The sequence below is a fragment of the Phyllobates terribilis genome, unplaced genomic scaffold (assembly GCF_046119375.1).
Source record: "Phyllobates terribilis strain yellow unplaced genomic scaffold, ASM4611937v1 Scaffold_11__3_contigs__length_659146591, whole genome shotgun sequence".
In the NCBI taxonomy this organism is placed as follows: Eukaryota; Metazoa; Chordata; class Amphibia; order Anura; family Dendrobatidae; genus Phyllobates; species Phyllobates terribilis.
The window spans coordinates 425,720,019-425,736,991 of NW_027362771.1; the positions used below are offsets into that span (position 1 = coordinate 425,720,019).

Consider the following 16,973-nt stretch of genomic DNA (forward strand, 5'->3'; position numbering starts at 1 on the left):
GTGCACTGGGGCATGTGTGGCATGATGCCAAGGAGGACGCACAGCACTGATATTACGTAAGTGGTAATATCACATCTTACTGGGCACATTTACGTTGCTTTTAATTCGATGTATTGTCTATGCTCTTGCCCATTCTCCTACAAACAATCAAATATATTTTTAACATTATGGGGCCTTTAAAGGTCTATTGTGTTGGAAAGTTCCAGTCGTTATCAAGTCAAGCAATCAGTGTTCGAATGCTAGAACTTAATGGGGAGAATTGGCAACTGGCCCAGTGTGCCCAAAGAGTCATTTGTACACTTAACACTGATAATTACCTCCAGGAAATGGCTTCTAACTAGATGAAAGTAGCAGAATTGGGAACAGAGTCTCTTGGAAATTGATATTTTACCAACATCAGAGCGCTCTGAACCTTTCAAGCAAAACGGCACGGCGGTTATTAAGCCTCATTATAGCTGATGGTGGTATAATTACAGGAGAAACAGATGTACGCTGCATTAATATACCCCTGAAAGTAAAGGAGACATTTAAAGGGAAACTCTAAAAGCTCTAAACTTTTTCCACATATTGACTCTCTCTTTAAACAGCTATGGTACCACAACTGAGTGCTGTGAGGGATGTCCTTGCCAAGCTGGAGGATGTACAAGGTTCACACACCGCTTAGATGGTCATCAACCAGTTTCTCCTTCAGTCTACAGCTTTTCATCCCAACTCCTTGGCCTGTTTTCTCATCAGGTGAGGGGTAATAAGTAACGTTTCTCCCACTAGAAAGAAAGGCTCGGATGCACTGGAATCCACCATGCCCGATTCTCCTTTCATCCCCCCCCTCATGCCCATCGGATAATCAGCCAGTTCTGCTGAAATTCATGCATTTGGATGAAATACATCCAATGTGTATGGCCACCTTTAAAGAGGTCTCTCCTGATATGGTTATCGGTCGTTCCTGCCAAAATTATGTTTATGGGGCCTCCTGATTCTCCAGAGACAAATGATGTCGGGGAAGAGGAGGATCAAGCATGTTGAATTTCAATGCAAGATCCATTTGTTGTCTGGGGAGATAAGGTGTCTGGCGGCTGCCTAGTGTCCTCTCCCCACTGAAAGCATATGCGTGCTTGGCCAAGCGCCATGTTGGGTGGTATAGCTGTTTATGGTGTACAAGCACCTTTAGACTCTTCTTGCTTGGGTAGCACCATGCACACTGTTATATTCCAGCATCTATCCGGCAATGAAGCAATCTAAATCTGCTCAAAATGGCATAATAGTCTGATATAAGACTCACAAAACAAAAAAATTATTGTGTATAATAACAGTCAGGAAATGCCATCTGCACAAATGTACTGTAATGGAGAAACTGCTCTGATTTATTTCCTAGAAGGCCAAATTTGGTCCTCTATACGCATAGCTATCACTCTCGAGTCCCTCAAACACAGGAAAGCTCAAGCTTTACCAAACGCCCTGTATCCTCTAGGATAGCGCACCCTATTCATCTATATGGGCATGTAGGTCATAGGAAGCTAAATAAAATGATATCCTGATATCTGCGATCCGATGTCTTTTTCCATAGAAATCCACGTTTTACAGCAGAGCTCAAGAGCTGCAGCTGCTAATATGTTTGTTACGAGAGAAAGTTCAGTTCTACTGTTCTGTGTTAGTCTCGCGCTGGTAAATCCCCCTTTCATTTATAATCATCTTGGCAGGCAGATTCTCATGCAGATCAGTGTCCTGCCCATAGTCCTGAACAGCACATTTACATATAAGAAAAATGTGGATTTCTCTGGAAAAAGACATCGGATTGCTGATATCAAGGCATCATTTTTGTCAGCTTCCTATGACCTACATGTCCATATAGACGATTTAGGAGAGTTGATCCTACTGACAGATTCCCTTTAAGAGGAATTTACACTGCAAGATAATCATGAACGAGTGTTGTTAAAAACACTAGTTTTACAATTATCTTGCCATGTAAACAGGCTGCCGAACACCAGATGAACACGCAAAATGCTTGTTCATCGGGTGAAATGTTCTTTTGTGCAATGTAAAAGATCATCATTCTCGGCAGTGCATGGTCCTGTGTAAACTGACGAGAACAATGGCAGCCTATGTGCACTGATCTAGTGTAGATCGCTTAGTGCACATAGTTTACTGTCGTCTGCAATCAAGTGCCGATCCGTAAAAGTTTACAAATCGGTGGTTATATAATGTCGCTGGTCGATCCATGCAAATGGACCTTTAGGATAGGCTCTTCTTTTTACAGACCCAATTAAACCCTTTAACTGAAAACGGATTTCTATAGGAGAACTATAATCACATGAGAACATGCTCAGCAGATCATTGCCTAACAATCCCACCATAACCTGTACTCACATGCAGCTTCATCTACAGAGAGCTCACTGGCCAAGATTCCTCCAATTTTACTGAATGCAGGCATCTGAATCCCATATTTCTCCAGCTCACTCTTCATGATGTCAATCTCTTCCGCTGGAAACACAGGAAAAAATCATCATTACTACTGCTTCAAAAAATATTATGTTATATTAATAATCTAAAGCAACAGCATAAAAGTATTAAGAATCAAATTCATTTCCGCACCAGCTTAAATAGGCATTTCCTATAATAATGAAGTGTTCTCAAAGCAATGCACGGTCACCATCATGTCGACACGTCGGACACAAATACTTGAGTTATTTTTGCTCAATAATTCATGTCAGCTGGGATTATAGCATGGATTCTAGGCACTATTGGCCACACCATATACAATGTCACTTGTATTAAAATCATATTTAAGAACACAGATATTAATTTACAATTAAAACATAACACAGAGAACATAATTCTAGGGAAAATTAAGAAAAAAAGAAAAAAGAGGCGTCCCTCAATTATGTGACCTTCACAATGTGAGATTTTGAGGGGAGTACTAAAGGGGGTTTCCATTTTCATAAACCATGTCCTCAAACCATAGCATGCTCGTAGGACAACAAACACAGCAAGCACTCACCCCTCCTTGGGCCCAGCGTGGGCTCTACAGTCTGGGTTTTTGTATCAGTGGTGACATGACGAGTACAGCGCACATCACCGCTGCAGCCAATCGCTAAGCTCAGCAGCTCTGCTGATATAGACAGTACAAGCTACTGAACTCGGTGATTGGCTGCAGCAGTGAAATGTAGTATACTGATGGCGCCACTGCTACAACCAAAATATAATGACGGAAGCAGAGGCAGGAAGCCGATGCCTGAGCCGAGGAGGGCGAGTACTATCAGAGTTTATTGTTTTACAATTATGCAATCATTTGGTCACAAGTTTTTTGAAACTTTGAATGTTTATACCTTTAATTCAGATAGCCATAACACATCAAATAGTTAAAGGGAATCTGTCACTAGGTTTTTGCTAACCCATCTGAGAGAAGCATAATGTAGGGGCAGAGACCCTGATTCCAGTGATGTATCACTTAGTCGGTTGCTTGCTTTCATTTTAATACAAATCAGTTTTTTCTTCTGCAAATCTAGCAGTTATCTGTTGACATCTGTATAACCCTGACTGGCAGCTCTCTGCCCATGTACAGTGTACACACTGCCAATCACTAGTGGGGGCAGGGTGATACACAGCTCATGATTACAGAGCCATCATGGCATGGCAGCAGGTTGACTAGTCCTATAATGATTATCTGCTAATAAAACTGTGATTTTACCAAAACGACACTAAGCAGCAGAGTTAGTGACATCACTGGAATCAGGGTCTCTGTCTCCACATCATGCTGCTCTCAGATTAGGTGACAGATTCACTTTAATAAATAACATTTACCTTATGTCTACCTTTACACCATTTGTCAAATGTCCTTTTATTTTGTTAAAGTGTGGTAAAATTTAGCAGCAATTTTTTTAAGGAAATTTCCAAAACTTATTTTTTAAGGACCTATTCAGTTTTGAAGTGATTTTGTGGGACATACATACTGAAAAGTTCTCTGCAAAGTGATACAATTTTAAAAACAGCACCTCTCAACATAATCAAAACTGCAGTTGGGTACTTTATTAACCCTTCAGGTGCTTTTCAGGAATAAATGCAAAGTTGAATGACAAATGGTATTTTTACCACTAAAATGTTGCTAGCATATGAACAGGTCACTACAGCTGGCAGACCCTAGGACCACTACTGAGATATGGATTGCCATGGCAACCATCAGGACCAGACAATCGTGATCTTAGGGTGTTATAGTGGTAGCCCCCGCACTCTGTTAACCATATAGATGCTGTAGTCACTATTGACAGTAGCATCTATGGCGTTAAGCAGCCATGGTCACTGCCAACAACAGTCATGGTGCACCAGGTGTCGGCTGTAGCGCACAGCTGCCATATTTTCATTCTTCGGGGGATGGGATTCTCTTCTATCTCAAGGGAGTAAAAATGCGCATTGCTGGTCATTAAGAGGTTTAAAGCCAAACTTTTACATAACATGCAAAAACTATCTGCCGACAGATAAAGATAGACATATATGTATACGTTTTCTTGTCTGTACAATTCATAGCAAGTTAATAATTACATTTTTTTTTTTTTTAAATATATAGATGTAGATGATGTACACATAGACATTCGGACAGAAATAGTTTGATGCCTGGCACGTACTTGCATACGTTTTAATGTATCAGCACAATTGTGAGGCCAGCCTAACACAAGCAGCTCTGTCTATACACAACACACCTTCCGGTAAGCATGGGTGACGTTCACGTGACTGCCAAGGAATACGTAGGCAATTTCGATATATATAAACATGAAGAAAGAATGAATACTGACCTGTAAATTCTACTTTCCCGTACAAGTCCTGGATCTGGGGGGCGAGGCCTAGTTTAAACAGGTACAAACTGAAAAAAAGAAGTCACGGAAACAAATTGGTGATTGTATGAAAGATAATTCTTATATGCAGACAGCAGTTTCCATTGATTGGTTTCTACCAGAGCTGTGGAGTCGGAGTTCATTTTGGTGGAGTGGGTCCTCACACTGCAACGCCTGGTAAATTATCCTGACCCTTCTCATTTCTTTTACAACATGGAGGAGGTGTTTTGTTTTGGTGAGTTTGGAAAGTTGATCTTTAAGAGGCTGACATTTACCATTTTTGTGACCTTATTGTCCCAACTGTAGTGGCCATTTGTAACCGAGATATTCAAGCAGCATTCCAATATGAGTTATGTCTACAGTATCCCCATCAGTATAGCAGCGGTGTGTGCTCTCCAGCTTCGAGAGTTACTGCATGTTTTTACCGCTTCTGTGATCAGAGACGTCCTATAACTTCACTCGGATCACCTGGCAGTAGGGTTGCCAACCGTCCAGAAATTCCAGGACAGTCCGTAAAAATACGGCACTTTTTTGCCCTGTCCGTAAAAAAAATGTAAGGAGTCCGATTTTTTTTTCAAGCTGTAGAAACTTATACAGATTATTTTGATTGGAATTATTTTACAGTTTACAGTCACTGCAGCCAATGTCTTCATATCAGAATGATGGGCTGCAGATATATCACTAATAATCATAATGATTTATTATGTTTTTTTAATGCATCTATAAAAAATATTGTCTGTCCATGATTTTTTGGTAAGCTGTTCAGAAAAAAATAAAAATTCAAGTTGGCAACCCTGCCTGGCGGTTACATAGCTTCCATCTCTGACCAGAAGTCAGTTAGTATGTGGTGTCCTGACTCTCCTCTGAGGGAAGATGCCAGGGAAGAGAAGGATCAGGCACTTAAATTTCAACATGTCCAATCCTTTTGTTCTGACAGAAGATCAGTGCCACCAGCGGTGTCTGGCAGCAGAACGCTCCCCTCTCCCTTCATTGAATACACAGGGGCATCAGGCTAAGATGAGCATGCCAATAAATAGGGGCTGAGCATGAGGAATAGATATTAGCCTAATAAACAATTGGCTCTATCGCCACCTTAAAGGGAACTTGTCAGCTTGATTTTACTACTGGTGGCTGCCTAAGTCATAGTACAGCAATAAAAACTATACCTGTTTGGTGGTAATCAGAAGTGTCATTACTGAGAAATCAAGCTGTGAAGCCACATGCAAATTAGGCTAGAAGTCTATTGGGGGCGTGTTGTGTTTTTAGTGCATCAACACGCCTCCAATACACTTCCAAGCTAATTTGCATGTGACCTCAAAGCCTGATTTCTCAGTGATGGCACATCGGATTACTACAAAAAGGGTGTCCTATTCATTGTTGTGTGATGACCTCTACAGCCATGCTTATAGTTGCAGCAGTAAAATCCTCCTGAGAGATTCCGTTTTACAGCCAATGAAGGAGTCATGCTACAGAATATGTCAGAAAATAATATTCTCGAGGCCAAGTTTTGTCATTAGCAGTTCCCAAGGTCCACATGACCGCTATTCATTTCTGTCTCTCAGTTAGAAGAATTTGGGTGCTGGTGTAACAAGTCCTCACCTGCCTTTATCCATCTATTCCCCTAGCAGATTGCACTGGCTCCCAGTATCGGAGAGCCGTCTAATGTCTGACACTAGTAGGAATACAGGGTGGTTACACAAGGAGACCACACTGCTCATGGGAGTAATGCCCACCCTTGTCATCCGATGTGCAGATACACAGTGACATGGTAAAGGGATGCAATTTAAATCTAGACACACAATTATGGGTTTCTGGGGTGATTTACAGACAGAATCTGAGCTGCAGACCTCTACCACTCCTATTGATCAATGTGCAAAGACAAACAAGCCTAAACAGGATCTGCAGCAAAGACGCCAACTCTCGGATTTCACCAGCGGCTGAGATACAATTCCTGGTTTGACCATTAAACAGTATTTGCAGAGGTATTTCAACTTTCATTTATAATTGAGCCATGACATATATTCAGAACATCCAATTGTTTTAATGAGGTCAGCTGGGATTTAGTTCATTTTGACTTACTAGAAAATAGTCTTCAAAAACGGCAAAACACCAGAAATACCAGAAAACGGAAATTCCAAAAGACCCCATTAGTGCTAATTTAAACATTGTCTAATTATTCAGCTCATATTCATTGGAATGGTAGAATGCGAATATATACAGAAAACGTACAAGGTTAAAAATCCTTTACCTTAAAGCATGTATGCAATATATACAACGGGGCATATTCTTCCTATCATAGATGTCTGTGGTCTCGGGGTAAAAAATCTGAAAAAGTAGTGTGGAGAAGATCAATGAAAAGAGTATGCAAAAGACACTGAGGACAAAGACATGGGGTATACGGGATAAACCTACCTTTGGGAGGCCAATCTCCGTCATTGCGTTAAGCCACTGAATTACATTGTCCGTGTGTCTGAAGTGAAGACCGGTGGCCTAAAAGAGAAGACAAAAACAGATACAGAAATGATAACTGGTAGTAGGTTCTATAATGAGAGGTCATATCACAGAGGGGTCTCTATCCATGGACTCCCCTCTACAAGCAGCCCCTCTCGCTTAGGCAAACTAATTCTGCCCACGCATTACGTAGATCATCTGAATGACAACATATAATACTTAGTGGGTTCCCAACACCTCTGCAGTGAGCGTAGTGTGGCCCCAGTCAAGTAATTGGGGCTGAGTGACACCCCCACCCCTATCCCAAGGCCGGACGACTATGGCCACCGCTTTGCAAGGAGAACGTACAATGTACTTAATGCTACACCAGAGCTGTGGCCCCTTCGTTCTCTGGATCAGTGGTGCTCTTGCCAGACTGACCATACCCTAGCGAGGAGTCAACACTTCATAAGACATCCCTTTAAGCAGAGTAATAATATAGATTTTGTAACCTTTACATTTTGACATTTCTTTTGCCCAAAATATTAACAGTAGAAACAAAGTCATTAGCAGTTATGTGATTCACATATTAAAGGGAACTTGTCATCAGATTCATGTTGCCCGAACCACATGCATCATGAATTAGTCTTTGTGCATTATTGCAGAAAGGTATTCTTTACTCTGAAAGCCTGCAGTGTTTCAGAGAAAATATGCTTTGTAAAGCCAGCTGGGGACTGTGCGTCTCAGATGACTAGTCTGGGCTTGGCAACTTCTCCCTGCTCTACTACTCTAGACTGGCAGCTCTCTCACTATGTGAGGAGAAACCTGTCAGTGAATAGGATCAGGGTGGGGAGAAGACATGAGGGAGACCGTCTTGGACTGACCATCCAAGACACACAGTCCCCAGCCTGCTCTACAAAGCATATCTTCTTAGAAATGGTGCAGCGTTTCAGGAGAAAACCTGCATGGTTGCAATAGTGCCGCCAGACTCCCTTGGCAGCATAAATCAGATGACAGGTTCCCTTTAAACATTCACTAGAATGGTAAAAAGCTGCATCTACTGGGACATTGCTGTCCGTAATGGTGTACCAGTATCGGCTTACATTGTATCTGGTCTGCTCCCGATCATAGATTTTCTTCAGAGATACGACTTTTGGACTGAAGAAGTTTCCAAGTTTTGCCAGGTAGACTCCATTCCTGAGCCCTTCCTCCAGCTCTGTAGTAGGGGGCAGGTCTTCCATTAAGCAGGCTTCCATCCATCTGTAATAATCATCCACAACAGATGAGCCATCATACCATGGAATGAATGGATTAAAATGTAAATTCAGAAAATAATTTAATAAGTACAACCAGGCAGCATACCTTCTCTGGGATCTACACAGTATCTTGTGATGGATTCCACTTTGACATCCTATGCTTGTATTCAATGAATTGCTTTAAATAGCAACTCCGTAATATATGATACTACAAAGACCAGGAGTGCTTAAGCTAAAAGGGGAGAGCAACTACGGGGAAATCAATCCCACACACGGGGAAATCAATCCCACACATGCCCTGCAGTAGAACACAGATTCACATGTATTTCTCAAATTGTGGCAGGAGAGTGACTGTCATTATGTAGACATGGCCACAACCAGAGCACTTCAGCAATAAGGATATTTTCCCTCAAAAGGCATTTATCTGAAAAATTAATTGATAAATGTCTGATTGCTAGGGGCTCCACTGCTGGGATCCCAACCAAACACTAATATCCTGAACCCTAGAGTCATTCAGTGAAGAGGAGGTAGAATGATAATACAGTCAAGCATGCGCACTTGGGCTCCAATCATTGTCAAAAGGGCTGGGCTCAAATCCCACCAAGAACGACATTTGCAAGGAGTTTGTATGCAGAGATGAGCGAGCCCGAAATTCAAAGCTCAGGGTTCGTACCGGACACATATACGGGAGAGAAAAAAAGAGAAAGAAAGCAAAAGCATAATAATAAATAAAATAAACTTTAAAAAGGGCCGATAGAGACAGCCAAGAGGTGAATCGTCTATGAATAGGTGTACTGTAAAATTAGCCTAAGGCAGTGTTCACATAGTGTTTTCTCCTATGTTCAGTGAATCTGTCGGCTATATGACCAAACCTCTGCAAAACATGATTTGGGCATATGTGCTGACGGGGCCATTGACTAGAATGATGCAGATGGAGTCCGTGTGCTCAGTTGTGCGTCATTTTCGGCTGTACATTCCTATTGGAGGAGGGCAGCAAGACATAAGCCCTGACAGATCCACTGAACGTGGTGACAAACATTATGTAAATCCAGTCTAAAAAGGAGACATTTTTTGGAGATGATCTGCAGTACCCAGCAGCGGCCCCTACAGTGTGACAGAGTTGTAGTGTTAGCTCCAGATGATGTTACATCTAGACACTCCCGGAGCTAGTAACAGCTGATCAGTGGGGGATTAATTGGTGGGGGGCAGTGTTGATCCCCGACAGATCTGATTTTAATGTCCTACCCTAGACATAGATCCTCAATATCAAAGTAACACCTGCAAGGCGACTGTATGTTCTCCCCATGTTTGTGTGGATTTCCTCCCACACTCCAAAGACATACTGATAGGGAATGTAGATTGTGAGCCCCGATGGGGACAGCGATGATGATATCTGTAAAGTGCTGTGGAATATGATGGTGCTATATAAGTGAGTAAAATGAAAAAAATAAAATAAATGATAGTGGAAAATCCCTTTAAATGTTTTATGTAACACAATTCAGCTGCCCCATATAACAACATTCATCACAGGCATTTCTAGGGATCTATATTTAACTTTCAAGGCTTTTTATAGCCGTTATCTAAAGTGAGTGAGAAGGTGACATTCGTAGCATGACTCTGAAGGTGCAGCACCTTTCAATAAGAAACTTTGCATCTGCTGGAAAATAGAGAACTGCATAAAAAGCAATTACTAAGAATAGTTTTTTGTTGCCTTTTTTTACCAAGTGAAGGCATCCTGATAATCCCATAGTAGATTTCTTCTTTTTTGTGACTCTCTTGCAGCTTTTGGCAATTTTAATGCTAAGAATCTTTGTGAGAAAGACCTGACCATCCTGAAAGATCTATATTACTATTGCCAAATTTTATCAGGACAGGGCAAAATCCAGACAAAAAAATATTACATCTAGGTTAGTCCAGTCACTGGCGACGTGCTGTAGATTTACAGTTTGCATGCAACACTGTAAATCTGCAGCAATATTTGGTATAATGCATGTAAAAACCCTCTCCACATGTGATAGAAAACAACAACACAGCATACACATTATGTTGGGGAAATGCTGTGATTTTATGCAGTGCGTTTCACCCAATGGGCTTGTTCACACAGCATATTTGCAGCGTTGTTTCTGTCTGATTTTAACAGGAATTGGTCACCAGATTTTTGCTAACCCTTCTGAGAGCAGCATGATGTAGGGGCAGAGACCTCGATTCCAGCTATGCAACATTTACTCGGCTGCATGCTGTACATTTGATAAAATACCCATTTTATCTCCTGCAGATCTCCAAGGTGGTGAGTTCCCCTTCAATGGACGTCTTCAAACAGAGGCTGGACAGACATCTGTCTGAGATGATTTAGTGAATCCTGCATTGAGCAGGGGGTTGGACCAGATGACCCAGGAGGTCCCTTCCAACTCTACCATTCTATGATTCTATGATTCTAAGTTCTCTGAATGCTGAGCTCTGTATAACTCCGACCCCACCACTGATTGGCTGCTTTCTGTATGCACTGCATAGGCAGAAATCAGAGGTAGTGCGGGGTTATACAGAGCCCATGAACATGGAGAACTACATGGCAGCAGGTTTACTAGTTTATTTATAAAAGGGATTTTACCAGCAGTAGATCAAAGCTTCAGCAAGCAGATGAGTAAGTGAAACATTGCTGGCTTTTTTCTTTACCAGAGTTGTTTTTTTTTGTATTTAAAAAAAAAAAAAAAAAAAAACGTCTGCTCTTTCAGCATTTTTATTGCATTTTCCCAAATTAAAGGGAATCTGTCAAAAAGTTTTTGCCACCTAATCTGAAAGCCTGTGTTTTTGCCATTTAATCTGAGAGCCAGTGTAGGGACAGACCCGGATTCCAGTGATGTATCACTTAATGGGCTGCTTACTGTAATTTTGATAAACAGCTCAGGATTCAAAGACCTGGAAGATCTGCAGCAAATAAAACTGTGATATTTATGAAAATGACAGCAAGCAGCCCAGTAAGTGACACATTGCTGGAATCAGGGTCTTTGTCTCTACATCATGCTGCCTTCAGATAAGATAGCAACGAACTGGTGACAGATCAGACACAGCAACAAAAACATGCATGAAAAAAGAGACACGTAAAAATTGCATATTTTAATACACAATTGCGAATGGATTTTCTGTCACTTTCATGGAAAGTTTTTCACATTAAAAAAATGCAAATAAAAGCTGCATGTGAAAACACCCTTTCACAATATTGTACCAGCACAAACCATGGAATTTTTTTTGCAAACTTTCAGTCGCCTTAGGGCCTTTCACACTGCGTATCTGCAATGCATTCAGGGTTTCTGTCTGAATCTCCCTAAAAATGGGATTCAGACGAGCCGCCGACAGTGCTATAGACAACAGACTTGTCAGTGGCTTGTCTAAATCCCATTTTTAGGAGGATTCCACTGGAACCCCGGACACACTGCAGCAGTGCTGTGTGAACAGGGCCTTGCAATACAGAATCCATAGCATGTTCTCACACTTCTGCAAACTCAAGTTTTGAATGTGTTTAATAGTAAAAAAGCACCGTGGCATATACAGAGATTATACCTAATATCCAGACATAAAAAGGTTTGTTCCGAAGACACCCAAGGAATATTACAGCACAAGTTTACAGAAAGATTCTAGACATACAAACATAGGAAACCAATAACCCCAACATGATGAATACACAGTAAAAATCAACATGTGGTAATAGTGTAGAAAACGAGGTGAACATAATCCTGACAATAACATAGCCTTATATTCCTACTGTGTATTGCAATTTCTGGTCCGTAGAGGGCAGCATATCAGACAATGCAGAAGATCTGCTTTTTATGACAGAAATAAAAATGGGTAAATGTGCGAGTTCACAGTCTGGGACAATTACTTACACACAATGATCAGTCCTGTGCCAGTAATAAAAGCTTCAGCAGAAGGACAATTCCAGGCAGATGAATAATGTATTGCTGGAGCTCCAATGGCCACAACAGCAAAAGTAACAAATGTCACAGAATATGAGGCATCTGCTTCTACAGACACTGGCACCATTCTGGCAACTCACAAATGAGTCAGCTGCCGAGAAAGAGAAATCAGAGGCAATCAGAGGGGCCTTTCTAGAACAAATCCATCTTGGCTCAGTTTTCCTACAGTAGTTTCATCACTTTACTTATAAGGACTAAAGATTTTACACAGATTAGAAGAACTGTCCAGATTAGAAGAACATGGCTTCCTTCTTCTAAAAGCAGTGGCACACCTCTGCACAGTGTGTATGGTAGAGCACCTGAGCAGTCTTCTCTCCGGTGGGGCTGAGCCGCTATACCACACACGGTCATGTGTTGTGCGGTTTCTAGTCTTCTAGATCGCCACATCATCAGTGCTTGGTGTGGAGGGGTGGGTGGACCAGCAGATTTCAAAAGCGAGGCCAGCCCACTTCTCTGTCATGGTTGCTGAATGGACAGAGTAAGGGGAGCGGATTAGCTAATGGAATGAGCCAGTCAGCCAGCCCCTCTACACACGGCAGTAGTCACCAGGCCTAGAGGGGATAGACACCGATAATAGAAGCATACGAAGAAACTGCGGAACTTACTATTTTACCAGTCCAAGACTGGGACATTTATTCCCATTCCTGGCCAGGAACATTTTTGGGTTTTTTTCATACATGCAGTTTTAAAGAGCCGTAAAAAGAGATGTCTGGCGGCAGCTCTCTCAGAGAAGACCGAAGCGTCGGGCAAGATGGCTGCTGGCTGATCCATCATTCAGCTGACAGCCATCTAGAGTATGACATGCTTTGGTTTCAGAAAACCTGATTCATGTTGCCCAATCTGCAGACAGCATGAATCAGAGTCTTGCTGCAAGATTGTAGCCAGGTATATTTTTCTCTAAAACTTCCAGGATCCGGCCAGGGACCATAGCGTGTGGCCTGGCTTGTCCAGCTCTGCACACGACCAGCTGCTCCAGCATCACACAGGTGATTGACAGGTCTCTCGCTATGTGAGAGACCCATCATGCGCCTCTATCGGAGCTGGGAGAAGACATTCAGGGGCGGCTCCAGACTCATCAGGACTCACCTTATGCTCCTTGGCCGGATCTTTTAGAAAAATAAACCTGGCTGCAATTGTGATTCATGTTGGCCAGGGTTTGGGCAGCATGAATCAACGTACAGGTTCCCTTTAAAACGAATCTGTCACCAGTTTTTTGCTACCCCATCTGAGAAGCGTATGATTTAGGGGCAAAGACCCTGATTCCAGTGATGTATCCGTTAGCTTACTGGAGGTAGCAGTTGTGATACAATCCTGGTTTTCTCTCTAACAGCTCTCTGAATGCTGAGCTGTGTATAACCTGCCAGTGGTGGGGGGTTATACAGAGATCATGAATATGTCCTACATGGCAGCAGGTTTACTAGGGTTTATCTCCTGCTGATAAAATAGTGATTTTCTCAAAACTACAGCAAGCAGTCCAGTAAGTGACACACCGCTGGAGTCAGGGTCTCTTTTCCTACTCTCCGATTAGGTTGCAGATTGGTGACAGATTCCCTTTAAGCTTGCAATAGAATATTTTCAAAACGCTTTCTGGAACATTGAATAGCACCTCAGTTTGGAAGAAAATAAGAGACACCACATAATGTATGTGAATAATGAAGTAACGTTTGGCTGTTCATTAACTTGATGACTTATTTTAGTCATCTTTCTATTCAGAGACGATTCACCCAGGGGTGTTTTCCTGCCGAGCACTTCTGAAAAAGACAGTGCAGAAAAACACACATTTCCAGCAGATGTTGCTGTGGAAACGACCAGCCCGTTGTGTAGACTGGGCCTCTGCCAAGAGCAGATTCTTGGTCTGAAGGGGGATGAGAGCGCAGAGCTGCTGCCATCTCGGGAACGGTGGAGCGCCAAACCATTGACATGGAAAAGCCATCTAATACTGAGTGCTTCTCATAGGAATGGATCGTCCAAACACCACACAGCCTATTATTACTGTGGCACTGAGCATTAGCGGAGACGCTGTATCCTGCCAACCACTAAGTATCTGCACCAAGGCTGCCACTGGTCATTATATATACACATACGAAACATGGACAAAAAAGGGGAAATACGGCACATTTTGGAAAGTACAGATGTTCCTGACGTCACCCGACTACTCATATGTTCTAGAACAGGATATTTGCCCATAGCAATAAGCCAAGAGAATTCATAGTCTGAAAGAGAGATACAGACGAGAAATAAAGCACTTGTCCCCAGCCGCTGGATAATAACACTATATTAGGGAATAGAAATTAGCTCAGATCTGTAATAAATTGGCTTCAGTGAAGCTATCTTGTATTTTACTTCTAATATCTGTAATTTTCTGCGATAACTTTCCAAGCCTAAAGCATTAAAGGGAATCTGTCAGCAGTTTTGCTATGTAATCCGAGAGCAGCACAAGGTAGTGGAAGACCCTGATTACAGTGATGTGTCACTTACTGGGCTGTGTTTTATGTTACACAAACTGTAGCCAGTCAGCAGCTGCTTCCCTCTCACTTCCTTTGGATGAAACTAACACTTGGAAGAAGGGAGCGCTGCTGTCACGCAAGCAGGAGAGCAGGCACCGACATCACTGGAAAGGCACCCGCACCGGAGGAGAATATAGCTGCTAACATTTTACAAGGGGGAACTATGGTGATTGAGAAGAAGCTTTTTTTCTGAAATGCCTCTTTAAAGTGTGAATTTTATCCATTCATTTCAGTAGGGGCCATAATCTGCAGGTTGTACCTCTGGCCTGGCATTGCTTTGATATGTTTTTTAGTGCATTTCTGCAACAACAAAAAATGCATGATTAAGTGCGGAAACGTGGATTTTAGCTGCAGAAATGCTGTGGATTTTATTTCAGAAATTTGTGTGTAAAATCCGATCTAAATACGAAATGTGTAAAAACCTAGCCTAAAGGTTTCAAGATGCATTTTTAACTAGTTCAACCACATTGCCCAGGTTAAAGAGGAGGTTACCTTTAAAAAAAAAAAAAACCTGAGGTTTACTTACTATCCCCTGGTCCAGTGCTGTGTGTCCACTGCTGCCCTCGGCTTTGTTATTTGGCTGCGGAGCTGGCGTCATGTCAACAGTGCCTCATCTAATCAGTGATGTCAGATTTAGACAGCACAAGTCACCGAGCTTAGAGATTGGCAGCAGTGCTGTCTACATTATGTCACCGCTGCAGCCAAACAACAAAGCTCAGGGCAGCAATTGACACACAGCACTGGACCCAAAGATGGCATGTAACACTCAGCTTCTTTTTTTTTTTTTTTCAAAGCTGCCTGAGACTATGGGCAAAAGTTCTTTGGAAGGAAAAAACCCCTTTAATTACAAAAATTAAGGGTTAGGCTATGTTCACACATTGCGTTTTTTCAGCATTTTTTTTTCTGCAGCAAAACCTGATCTCTTACCAGGAGGTTGTTCGGGATTTTTTTTGCTTTTTTTTTGGTGCGTTTTTAGCGCGTTTTTTCACTGTCCTTTTGTCTCTTTAAGCACGTACAGTGGTGGCCAAAAGTATTGGCACCCCTGCAATTCTGTCAGATAATACTCAGTTTCTTCCGGAAAATTATTGCAATCACAAATTCTTTGGTATTATTATCTTCATTTAATTTGTCTTCTTTTTGTGTTTTTTCATTGAATTGTCCTAAACCAAATTGGATATAATTCCACACCAAACCTAAAAAAGGGGGTGGACAAAAGTATTGGCACTGTTTGAAAAATCATGTGATGCTTCTCTAATTCGTGTAATTAACAGCACCTGTAACTTACCTGTGGCACCTAACAGGTGTTGGCAATAACTAAATCACACTTGCAGGCAGTTAACATGGATTAAAGTTGACTCAACCTCTGTCCTGTGTCCTTGTGTGTACCACATTGAGCATGGAGAAAAGAAAGAAGACCAAAGAACTGTCTGAGGTCTTGAGAAACCAAATTGTGAGGAAGCATGAGCAATCTCAAGGCTACAAGTCCATCTCCAAAGACCTGAATGTTCCTGTGTCTTCTGTGCGCAGTGTCATCAAGAAGTTTAAAGCCCATGGCACTGTGGCTAACCTCCCTAGATGTGGACGGAAAAGAAAAATTGACGAGAGATTTCAACGCAAGATTGTGCGGATGGTGGATAAAGAACCTCGACTAACATCCAAACAAGTTCAAGCTGCCCTGCAGTCCGAGGTTACAACAGTGTCAACCCGTACTATCCGTCGGCGTCTGAATGAAAAGGGACTGTATGCTAGGATACCCAGGAAGACCCCACTTCTTACCCCGAGACATAAAAAAGCCAGGCTGGAGTTTGCCAAAACTTACCTGAGAAAGCCTAAAACGTTTTGGAAGAATGTTCTCTGGTCAGATGAGACAAAAGTAGAGCTTTTTGGCAAAAAGCATCAACACAGAGTGTACAGGAAAAACAAAGAGGCATTCAAAGAAAAGAACACGGTCCCTACAGTCAAACATGGCGGAGGTTCCCTGATGTT

The 16,973-nt window shown here is 42.0% G+C and overlaps 1 protein-coding gene across 2 annotated transcripts in view; it reads right to left on the reverse strand.

Annotated features, from left to right (window-relative positions):
• The window catches only part of IQGAP1 (IQ motif containing GTPase activating protein 1), a 160,904-nt gene that overhangs the window by 65,151 nt on the left and 78,780 nt on the right, over positions 1-16,973 (reverse strand). For both annotated transcript variants that reach the window (XM_073653145.1, XM_073653146.1), the window contains 5 exons: positions 8,357-8,513; positions 7,236-7,313; positions 7,072-7,148; positions 4,785-4,852; positions 2,365-2,478 (listed from right to left, as the gene is read on the reverse strand). In XM_073653145.1, coding sequence (XP_073509246.1) covers positions 2,365-2,478; positions 4,785-4,852; positions 7,072-7,148; positions 7,236-7,313; positions 8,357-8,513 — 494 coding nt within the window. The remainder of the gene's footprint in view (positions 1-2,364; positions 2,479-4,784; positions 4,853-7,071; positions 7,149-7,235; positions 7,314-8,356; positions 8,514-16,973) is intronic.